Source organism: Danio rerio, chromosome 3 (assembly GCF_052040795.2).
Source record: "Danio rerio strain M-AB ecotype USA chromosome 3, GRCz13ab, whole genome shotgun sequence".
Taxonomy (NCBI): domain Eukaryota; kingdom Metazoa; phylum Chordata; class Actinopteri; order Cypriniformes; family Danionidae; genus Danio; species Danio rerio.
This window is the reverse complement of record NC_141023.1, coordinates 20,746,159-20,758,808: the sequence shown is the minus strand read 5'-3', so window position 1 is coordinate 20,758,808 and position 12,650 is coordinate 20,746,159. Positions and strand designations below refer to the sequence as shown.

Here is a 12,650-nt window from a genome sequence, read left to right as displayed (position 1 = left end):
TTTTGTTGTTGTTGTTTTTAGATATTAGTAGTGTGTAATGTAGCTGTTTGTTAATGCAAAACTTCAGCTAGCAAAGTGCCCTGGATCATATAAATCTGACCCTGGATCACAAAAGGAGTATAATGTTGCACAGCTATATTTTTGGAAGAGCTAAAAATACATTATTGAAAATCATTTAATTATTAGGTAAAAATGTTTCCCACAAAGATATTTTGTTCCATAAAACTGTCAAAACATGTTTTTTGATTAGTAATATGCATAGCTAAGAATGGAATTTGGACAATTTCTTAAAACTTTTTTGAAAGATTTTCTGAATATTTAGAACTTTTTGAACTCTCAGATTTCAGATTTTCAATTAGTTGTGTTTTTGGCATCGTACGATGTTTAATGTAAAACATCGCGATGGACGATGGCATCGTCACCATGTGAAAAGGGGGTGGGGGGGGGGGGTGTTGATAGAGTGCGCGCACGTGTCTGAAGAGCAAGGAGGGATCCGGGGGTGAGAAGGGTGCGCGACTTAGTTGATAACCACGAGGGAGATGCGCGATTTCTGGGAGATTATCACTCGTTTGCGGGCATTATGAGTGCGAGTTAGAGGATCGCAAAGCCGGCTCAGCATTGTGTTGTCTATTGGCCATCGGCGATGGACGATGATATAGTCTATCGGCCCAACCGTAATTCAGATATGCCAATTGTTTGGTTTGCAGTTGTTAGCAATTGACCAATCACAGCAGACTGGGCCATCTGACCAATTAGAGTAAAGTCAGAAAAAACTCAGTTTTTATCACTCAGCAAACCACTGTGGACACTGAGAGAAAAGAGCTGATGTTGCAATTCATATACTATCTGTCTGAGCCAAGAAAAAAATATTAAAAAACAATACAAACATTCTGTTATTGGGTGCATCAAAGAACTCAAGAATTTCCATTGAGTCCAAGTCAATGAAGCCATTGTAGTATAATATGTCCTATTAGTAATGCTAAGCCACTTCATTTATTTCTTTAAAAGCAGTTTTCTCAGTATTTTTCTTTTAAAGCCTCAGAAACTAGATGTGAATAAGACTATTCGTGAATGTAAAGCTTATTATGTTTCATATTATGTATAATTTCAAAAGATTAACTCTAGACTGTTTGAACAGTCAAGTGTGAATTACAGTTTGAACTATCTGGTTGCTAATAGATATTTTTGACATTTTGTATGCCTAGGATGCCTTATTTTGTTGTTTCTGCAGTGTCAGAAAGCATGTAATAGCTCCGCCCTTTTCTTGAAGGCAGCAGCTCATTTGCATTTGAAGGGACACACTTGAATATGGCATGTTTTTGCTCACACCTAAACAGGGTGCAAATCTGACAAGCTATAATAAATGATCTGTGATGTAGTTTAAGACGTTTTAAAGGTAAACTGCAGTCAATTTTTTTCAGATTTTCTGTATTAGCGTTTCAGATTTCCATTATAATTAAAATGTAAATGCATGTTTTTATATATTATTTATAAAACAATATATAATAATAATAATACATACTGTAGATATACACAGATAAACACACACAGATAAAGTATATTGTATTCCTTTAATTTAAAGTGTGTTCTGCGCACTATTGGGAATACAGACCTGAAGACTCAAATCACAATAAAATCCCAATTAGATATTTTCATGTAATTGCACAACCATTTTGGCTTTTATAAAGCTTCAAAAAATGTCTTTTATTGTAACAAAATTGCATAAAGCTGCAAATTTTAGTTGTTGTTTATTCATTTTCAGAAATGAAACTTTATGAAATAAGTATGTGTGGCATTTTCAGGTAATTTTAACAAAAGCATCATAATATCGATAACCTATGGTCACTATAAGCATGATTAGAAATGTTCATATCATTACATCTTCACTTCTAATTCTATAAATTTAATATAGAGCTCCATTAAAAACTGATCTGTATATCCCAGACCTGTTTGCATGTCTTTGTCTGTGCCCTTGTGAATGTTCTGTGGGGATGAACCAGGTCATCAGTTTCGAACAGAAAGCACATGTGCAGGAATTCCAGCAGACTTCGCTGCATTTGCCCAGTGTCAATCGAAAGTAGTGGCAGACATTCTGGCTCACTGAAAGAGGCTCAGTGGAACTCCATGCTTTCGACCCTTCAATGTAAACAAACCAGAGTGCTTAACTTGATGGATCAGGGCAGCCACTTCTAAACATAGTCATCTCATTTGTTGAATGTAGGGCACTGTGTCTAGGTGTCTTACACAAACTGTCAGCAAATGAGACTTGACTAAATTTCAGTGCATGCAAATATGTAGTCCTGTTTATCCTGACATTTACTGGTACTTGATGTTGAGGGACTGGCAGCTTTATAATAGATTAATCCACAACAATAGACTGAAACTTGTGTATAAAATACATAATTACTAATATTGGCCAAATAATATATATTTTAATTGCAACTGAACAAATAATGCTTTAATGTTGGACAGTAACCAATATAGTGCTGATGAGACATACCAAAATCTATACAATGTTATGTTACAATTATTAATATATTTTATGGCATTCTGTAATATTTTAAACATACATGTTTTTTATTGTAGTTAACGTGTTAGTGATTTTGTAGTGTTTTATTGTGTTTTATATATGTCTTTAGAGCTTTAATTAAGTTTTAGTTAATGAAAAATGTGATATAAAAAGTTTATATTTCCATTCAGTGAATTATTTCATTCAGGTAATGACAATATATTTATGGGGGGGTTATTCGTGTAATTTCTTTAATGTTTAGGTTTAGTCAAGCTTTGTGAAACAATGAAAAAAGTTGACTTAAATTATTTAAAATGACAATAAATTTGTATTTTAAAGCACACCTATTGTCCACAGTCATATTGGAGTGATATAAACCGAACAAGTCTCGTTTTTTAAATGACTGACGTCAAAATAGGACCCAAACCCCAGTGATTCTGAGGCGCACCGCAACAAGATGTAGGAGTGCGTTTTTCCCCGCCCACCAAATTGATTGACAGGTGCCATGTCTCCATAATAACATGTATACACATGTCCACAGGACATTTTTTGTAAAACTGGGATTAAAAACATGTTACAACTCACTGTAATCAGCTTCACCTCAATAACAATTTTATAACTTTAAAACATTTTTAAAGCAGTGCATGTTTGTAATAGAGTAAAATCACTACGTAATTTTTAACGGCTATAATCATCGTGGCAGCATGGTGTCAGTGAATGCGCATATGTGTGTGTTTGTGTGTGTACTGCAAACAGCATGATCAGACTCAATATTTCAGAAAGGCTTGAATAAACTTGACCGCAAATACATCAAGTAAACTTACTTGGCACTTTTGAATAATGAGCTGTATTTCAGCTTCATCCATGTCTGTTTTTTATCACTGACTGCTGTTTATCTGATGAAATTGAATGAGAAGCAGACATGCACGTTGGAATGGTGCACAGGGAGAACCAGCTCATGGTGTGATGTCTAGGTGTCTCCACCAATGCTGTCCAGGAATGTGCTGGAAAATCCAAAAATCTGTACTATGTCTAGTCTGTACTATGCATTAGGTTTCAGGCAGGACTGTGATACTTGTACACAAAAAAAAAAGTGAAAAAGTCATGACAACAAATGTTTTTTTTATGTTACTTTAACCTAATTTAATGAGTTATTCAAGTTTCAACTAAATTGTTTTAGCTATACAAAGTTTAATATAGTATATTACTAGTCAGTTTTAGACTGATTTAAGTTGAGATGACTGCAAAAGTTCATTTGATTCAACTAAAAAATGTAAGGCAGGAAGATTTTGTCACAGTGTAGTCATTTTATTTGTAAATCTAATGTTTCTTGTTTTAAATTTGCCAAACAAAACATTTTTAGCAGTGTATAAACTATTTTTATTGGTCATGAAAACTTTCGTCAGTGTCTTTTAGGGCTGCAAGATATTGGACAAATCTAACATTACAATATTTTGTTATTCTCTGTAATATTTTGCGATTATGAATAAACTTACACCAGATGATTTGAATTTCTCTGTTTGGAAAGAATAAATCATTTTAGATTGATTGGGAGGACTCTGTATGGAAGTGCATCTGCATAAAATGTAACAAAAAATTAAAAGCAAAGATAAATACAATAAAGAAAAGTTACAATTGAAACAAACAATGATTTATTGTTGTCTAAGTCTAGCGGTCTTCAGGTACAGTAATTGAATATCAAAAATAATAATAATTTAATAATATTAATCATTATTATTAAAGGTACAATTGATTATGCCTGAAAATTATCATACTGTCAGAGGCCTTAAAAACACATACAAATGCTACATTATAATCCAGACTCAACATTGCATATCCTTTGACGTGAATATAGCGAATGATTACATTGCGACATCAATGCTAAAACGATATATTGTGCAGCCCTAGTGCCTTCTGTACTATTTCATTCATATTGAAATGTCCCTCAAATCTCTACTTCTTGTCTTCACAGAAGTCCTGATTAAAGTCCAGGTCTTCGACAACAGTGACTTGTCACCTCTTAGGGAATCCACAGTCCAAGTGTGTGGAAACCAAACAATCCTAGCATCCAACCTTGTGGGAGAAGATGGGATTGTCACACTTACATTCTTGTACCGGCCAGGAACATGGGTCATCGTCACTGCATCAAAGCATGGATTTGTCACGAACTCCGCACCATGGCATGCCAGCCGTGTCCCATGTGAGTACTTCCTATGCATTTTTGACATAGTGTCAGGGGAAGTCTGGAGATTATAATTAGAGACAAGAGTATTTGTTTTCATTCTGAAATTCACACACATTAACCCGACTTCCTGTCAGACCTGCTAGAGCATGACCAGTTGGTGTTTATGGGCTTCACTGGAATCATGTTAATCCCCTATTAAACATGAGATGTATAGCTTAAGCATTTCTCTGCAGATTATAAGGGTCCCTGCTTTTAATCACGATGCCCCAAATTTGATCATATATTTATTTTTACTTGTTTACTAGAGTGATCATGTGCAAATATTAGAAAAAAAGATCTAGTTAATATTGTCATATTTTAGTTACAGTTAACCATGGCCCATATATTTTTTAAATGTATGTACATAGTAAAATCTTGTTGTCAGGGTTTCAAGAAGGTAAGGAGAAGGACTCAAGTGCAGGAACTCAAATGGGTTTAGTAATAATAAAAGTAAAAAAATCGAGAAAAAAAAACAACAACCCCGAGGGGAAAAAACATAACTAGCACAGGCTTGACTGGGCTTGCAGGGAAGAGTACGGCTGGAGAGGACTGGACATGACATGAGTAGACACTGGAAAGAAAGACGACAAACTGGCACAGGGCATCAGACAAGAGGGAGCTATAAGCAGAAAGAATTAACAAACAAACAGGTGAACTGCATAATAATGTGTTAACAAGGAGAGTGGGACTAAACAATAGACAGGAGAGCACATGACAAAGACAACAAAAGCCATGTGCTCACGAGAAGACAGGACTTGAACACACAGCCAATGAGAGAATTCATTAACCGTGCATTTACATGAAACACGACACTAAAGCATGCTAAGAAACATTCTCTTAGCATGCTAAGAGAACATCACGCTAAAGCGACCAAAACAGCCCTCATACAAAGACATATTAGGCCCCGTTTACATTGTCAGGTCTTGATGGCCAATTCCAATTTGTTGCCTATATCTGACTTTTTTGCCTGTCCATTAACTGGTTCTTTTATTTGTGACCCATATCCGATACATGTGTTTACATTTTGCATACAATTTACGACGTTGCGCATGTGTAAAGGCCGGTTCTAGCATCTGTGCCACACTAGCCCCGATGGAAGAAATTGTCTTGCTTTTAGCTCTGCGAAATATGTAAAGTTGGTTTATATATGTGTCCTCCACCATTCAGAGAAATTTGTGGGTACAAGAGAGGTCTGGTGGGAACAAATTGTGTCGACTGACCACTGTCCTTTTCTATGTTTCCTCTGTTGTTGTTTTTTACAGCGTCTGCATCTCTACACAAACTTCTTCTCCACTTCTTTTCCGTCATTAAACTGCGGAGGATTACTACATTGTCACAAGTTTAATGACGTACAAAACTGAAGACCTCAATAAATTTGATCTGCCTGTTTACATGGTAGTCGCATTGTCACATATCATATTTATATCTGATTTATTTCCACAAATGAAGGAGGCCTAAAACCGATTTCTGAATATCCAATGCATGCATTTTTTTGTGTTTACACGGTCATAGAACCGATCCGATCTGTGTCACATACGATCAAAAAATTGGAATTGGGTGACATTTACCTGACAGTGTAAACAGGGCTTCTGACAGACAATGACGGAAAATGAAGGAGCTGAGAAAACTCAAGCCAAGCATAACATACAAGACATGACAGGACTAGTGTCTGGACTCCAAAACAAGAATTAACAAGACCCAAGTGGCAGAATCCTGACAGTTGTACAAGAAGTACTGCAGTTTTCCATTTTAAAAATGAGAATTAGCCGTTTTGAAATCTTGGTGACTTTTGTAACTGACTGGATTTTGGCAGTAGAGTAGAGGATATGTATGCAAATCCAATTAGGTTGATTGGTGCAATGCTTTGTGGGAGTTGTAGTCTAGGTGAATTGCAGAGGTGCAGGATGGAGTGCCATCTAGTGGAGCTTGTGGCACACCCACTGTCAACTCAGCTTTAAAGGACACCTATTTTACCCCTTTTTCAAGATTTAAGATAAGTCTTTTGTGTCTCCAGAATGCGTCTGTAAAGTTTCAGCTCAAAACACCCATCAGATTATTTATTATACCTTTCAGAACATTGGAATCTTCTGCTCTGAACACTATGTAGTGGTTTTTGCTGCCAGTGCCTTTAATACTGGTTCTCCCCGCTCACCGTTTCCACGTGCCTGTCAATTTCCACCTTGCCTGCGTCAGATAAACAGCACAGTGACAGTCTAACTTTGCACTGTTTTTGCATGACAAATGTGACAAGATACATGTTAATATCCACTGCTGTATGGACATCCTTTATGTTTATGTACAAAATAAACCAGGATTGAAGGGTCTTCTTTTATAATTTTACTGTCATGCGGCTTTGTTGATAAGGTAAAGACGGTAAAATTGCTGTAATTGATTACAAACATGCACTGTTTTAAAAACGATTTAAGCTTGTAAAGCTTATTCTTGATCACATTTCATGATGATTGATGATCACAGAGCGCTGAACAGATCTTTTTACCCCAGTTGCTTTGCACGCGTCCTGTCTTGTGGATATGATTATATGTATAACTGTGAAGGCATGTTAATATGTGGCTGTCAATCAATTCGATGGGCGGGGAAACCAAACTTCTACATCACGTTGTGGTGGGCCTCAGAATGGGAGGGATTTGGACCCTATTTTAATGTCAGTAAATTTAAAAAGAGACTTATTGTGTTTATGTCACCCCAATATGGCAGTGGACACACTGTACCTACACACACTTCTGTCCAAATAGCTTACAAAAGATATTTTTTTGTCATAGGTGCCCTTTAAAACACATTTAAAGGATTAGTAATACAACACCTGTTATTAATTACGCACTCTCATGTTGTTCTATTCTCCTGAGACCTTCGTTCATTTTCAGAACACAAATATGATGTTTTAGATGAGCTCTCTCATCATGAATAGACTGGAACAATCCCAAGACATTTTAAGTCCAGAAAAAGAACCAAAAGTATTGTCAAAACAGTCTGTGTGACTTCAGTGGATCAACTGTAATCATACGAAGCTCCTAGAACACTTTTGTGAAGCAAAAACAGAAAGAAAAAAAAACTACTTTGTTTGACAATGTATTCCACTTGAGGTTAAGTTGTACATTTAATACAGACAATATAATGCTTGTATATTTTGCTGCTAGTACTAAATATTGCTTGTAGTAAACAAAGTAATATTTACAGTGTTTTTTAGCACAAATTCTTCCTGGAGCTTTCTATGATTACGTTTAAATATCTGAAGTCACATAGCATGGTTTGGCAATGCTTTTGGTTGCTTTTCTGAAGGTCTTGGTACAGTTGATGTCTATGGAGAGTCATTCAGATTCAAAACATCTTACAATGTGTTCTGAAGATGAACAAAAATCTCAGGGTTATCTTAGTAATGAACTTGTGAAAAAAGTTTGGGTGAACTAACTCTTTAAGGTAAGCATATTATTAGCTTATTACCCATTACATTATTGTTTCTAGTGTTAGCATGGTGACATTTCTTTGCTCATGGCCTCAGTGAACTTTCCGAAACAGATGAGTGATTTGCGATCTGTTGGCTACATCCTATTATTTAGATGAACCATCCAGATCTGTAATCCAGATGGAGCTTTGCACACAAGTGGACAGGAATGTTAAACAACACTCATTGGGGTGTGGAGTGTGCCGTCCTGCGTTGTGATACCGAGCAGCTGCTCGGAGTCGGGCCGCAGATGATCATGTCCTCTTTTGACTCTCTTGCACCACGATTGGTTTAATTCTGTTTGCTCAACAGCGTGCCCTCCACCGGCCCTCTCTCCACCCAAACCCCACCCAGTTATGCGGTCAGACCTCTGGGGAGGAGAGGCAGTGAAATCGTGTATTTCATCATAAAGCTGTCTGTACGAGCAGCTGGAAGCCACTTAACCAGTGGGGTTACAGTTATGGAGGAAGCCAGCAAATGCGGCTACATGTCGTGCCCGAGCAGCCTATCTGGTGAAGGAAGGCATCTGTAGTATGACATTAGCCTCTTGGGGGGGACATTACACACATTCCCATTGAGTCACACCAAATTAGGAGATGCTGTCCGAAATGTGACAGCCAAAAAAAATGTGGAAACACAAAGCCTTTGCTATTAGATGTTATACATATCAATTTATAGAATTCAATTAGAGAGTACATTGCTATGGTTTAAGTGTTATTATTAAATATTGTTCAGTATGATTTCATTGCCAAGACCAACCCACCAATATTTGTTCATACCTTTATATGCTTTTAATTGACCGTTATATTTTTAAAAGGCAAAGTTCCTGTGCCAGTAAGTTCAAATTGAGTATCAGGATGGGGTTGGTGCCAGACAGGCTGGTCTGGGTATTTTAGAAACTGCTGATCTACTGTGATTTTCACACAGAAGGGTCTGAATAGAAGACAACCAATGAGCAGACTTTCTTGGGGCAAAAATACCTTGTTGATGCCAGAGGTCAGAGGAGAATGGCCAGGCTGGTTCAGTCTGATGGAGAGGCAACAGTTACTTGAATAGCCATTTGTTACTACCAAGATCCGCAGACGATCATCGTCTATTCCACGCAGATGAGCTTAAGCAGGAGAAGACCACGCCGACAATACTCCTGTCAGATAAGAACAAAAAAAGTCTACATTTTATACAGCATTGCCAAAATTCGACCATAAATGATTATACAAGAACTTTTTGATAACCTATTGCAATATAAATTTACTTTGAGAAATAGCATTTCTTTAATTAGCTCTTTTTTAAAGAATAATTTATTTAGTTAATGACCATATTTAAATTAAAAAAAAAAAAAAAAAGGTAATATATAATTTTCCTGATCTATTTAAATGTAATTCAGGGTAAAAACCGTTGAGTTTCAAACATTTAGACCCAATCCCAATTCTATTTTTGTACCCCTACCCTTTTCCCATCTTATTCCCCTTGGCCCTTGAAACAGAGAGTAAAGGGGAAGGGCTTCAAAATTTCCCCCTAAGAATTTGTACAGTACTACAGCATCTGCACACGTCATCATATGTCATCGCAATCTCTTGCTTCATATGAGATCGATGATCACAACTACTGCAGTTTTTCCAGTTGTGTTTTTTTTTTGGTATTTATATCCAGGAAATCACTGAAGGCACAATATCATGTTATCATAACAATATAATGTGGCAATAGGATCGTAATTGTACTGTGTATTTACACTGTGGCCATATTCATCTATGTAAACACAAGAAAGCAATAACATCATAGCAGACACTGTAAAAAGGTCATTCCCAGCCACTAGACTTTTCTGACATGGTATTTGTGTGTCATCTATTGACAGTATGTTGTGGGACTGCTGTACAGGAGCTATTATTATGAATTATAGATAGCGAAATTTAGGAGGGTTTTTTTTAGCATTTTTTTTTAAACATGATGGTAAAACACGAACATTGTTATGAATGTATTAAAACATGTGCTTGTTGTAAAAAAAAATCAGAATAATGACAAAAGTTACAAAAAAATTGTGCATCTCTTTACTTCCGTGTGCAGCCATGTAGCCGTTGTAGATGTGTATTCTGGGAAGTTTTTGTACCCCTTGATTTCTAGCGTGGTCCTGAAAAATCTCTGTTTCAAGGGGTATCTAGCCCTTCCCCTTATGCTGCGTTCACACCAGACATGGAAGAAACATCAAGCGCGAGTGATTTACATTTTAAGTCAATGCAAAGACGTGAAAAACATCTTGCAACGCGATATATGCGAATGAGGTGGCTTGAATGATGCGATTTATGCAAATGACTAGATTCGTGCAAATGAAGCAGCGCGAGTTCAAAAATCTGAACTTCAGCTGACATTCGTGCCCCACTAACCAATCAGGAGCTTGCAGCCAATGAGAGAGCAAGATACAGGACGATGAGTTATAGAAGAGGATAGACCACAATATCAGGAATATGGATTTGGTTCCAACTCTTTTGATTGGACCCATGAAATGGATAAAAGTCTAGAAAAGCATTGGGAGGATCACCCATGTCTGTTTGGTTCTTTATCTGAGCTGCAGCACATCGGGGTGCCATTTTCATACTCGTATTGAAACTGTGATTTCACACATGATCTTGCGTTATTCCTTTATCAGTTCTTATGCACATTTGCTTGTGAAATGTGGTTTGCATGCCAAACATATTAGTCAGCAATTTGTCCTAAAGTAAAGTTAATCAGTGTGTAAGTTCCTGTCACTGATCCATTGTGCAATGTGAGCACAGCAGCAACTGAATGTTACCACAGATAGTCATAGAGCATGAAAACAACTGTGACCATGCAGTGTGAATTCAGCGAAAGGCTCCATTCTGTGCATTCACACAAGTGCTTTGCTCTAAAAGCAAAGTAAATCGCACCTCTATATGTGTAATAAGAAGCAAACGCTGACTAAGGAGTGCGGATTTAAACACAGGTTTATCGATAATAGTCAGGCAAGCAATGGTCAATGTAAGAACAAACAATTGTATACAGGCAATCCAGAGTTGTGGTCGGTAATCAGGCGGCTGGTCAAAAGGCAGGCAGCATACAAAGTAAACAAACGAAACAAAGTTCAAGCACTGAAGGCAAGGCAAGGAAAAAGTGTTGTAATGTTCGCAAACAGTATAACAAGACTTAGCAACTAGTTTGTGTCTGCCTGTGCTGTTTTTAAAGTCCATCTAATTAGTCTTTGAGCAGCTCCCAGCTGTGTGAGTGTAATCAATCGTGATCTGGAACAGGTGTGTGTGGTGCATGATTGAAACTTGTAGTCCATATGCCAGCAGATTTGTAGTCCGTTAGTGATCTGCACAGGCTGGATTTCTGGTGATCGTGACAATACGATACAGATAATGCAAATACTATTATTGTGTTAACAATATTTTTTTATATATTGTGCAGCTCTAATTAAAAAAATTGCCTGGTCTGATGTGTTGATGAGTCTACATTTCAAAAGCAATATGTGGAAAGCCAGAATTTGGAAGGACATTTCAGATTGCTGGTGGTGATATAATGATCTGGGGGATTTTTTTAAAATATTTTAGGTCTCTTAGTACAAACGAAGCATTGTTAAAACACCACTGCCTACATGAGGTTTATTGCAGATGATGTCCATCCTTTAATGACCATCTTGTGGTGGCTACTTTTAGCATGTTAATGCACCATGTCTTATAGTAGATTATGTTTTCATCTCAAAATCATCATGACAGTGGGTTAGCTGTACTCAAACGGCCTTCACAATCAGAGAATCAATTTGGATGTGCTGGAATAGAAGGTCAAAATCTCTTAGGAATGAAACATAAATACAGTACAATTAATATAATAATATTTTTTCATATATAATACAGGAAATGTGTCCCTTGTTGTATTTGTATCTTCGTGTAACTTGCAGTGGCTGCAGTGGTACTAATAAATCCTTGTGTATTGACTTCATCTGTGTTTTCATCCGTACAGTTTTTTCAAATGCAAGACAGATGGATTACATGACTAACAGAGATGTGACGGCTGTGCTAAAGTGACAGGATGCCAGCCATTTGAATGACATTGCATTAGTCTGCACTCCAATACTCCAGTCAATCTCTAGACTAATGTCACATTTTTTTTTTGGGTCCTCTGATATGTGACTCAACATTTTCAAGTCTCATCTGTTTGCTACCATAACCCGCTTCCCCTGTTTCTCCTCCCTTTCATCTCTTAGCCATGCTGAAAAAAGGGTTCTAAAAAAATGTGGTGTCGTGGAGTTTTAACTGTCCCCCCAGCTCTTTGATAATCTGAGCAAGTCACGCAAACTCAAGAGAGCGAGTGAGTCATTCACACTGAGTGTTCAGGCAGTTGCTTGCGGCTCAGATTAAATCAGTTGAAGTTGATCTGTCCTCCATTGGCCTTCACTCTTAGTACACTTTAGTTTAATGGAACAATTCTATTTAACTTATTTTAAA

At 37.0% G+C, this 12,650-nt stretch overlaps 1 protein-coding gene across 1 annotated transcript in view; it reads left to right on the top strand.

Moving 5' to 3' along the window:
• Positions 1-12,650, top strand: part of fam171a2a (family with sequence similarity 171 member A2a) — a 67,143-nt gene that overhangs the window by 26,326 nt on the left and 28,167 nt on the right. The window contains exon 2 of the mRNA XM_087244220.1: positions 4,482-4,709. Coding sequence (XP_087100346.1) covers positions 4,482-4,709 — 228 coding nt within the window. The remainder of the gene's footprint in view (positions 1-4,481; positions 4,710-12,650) is intronic.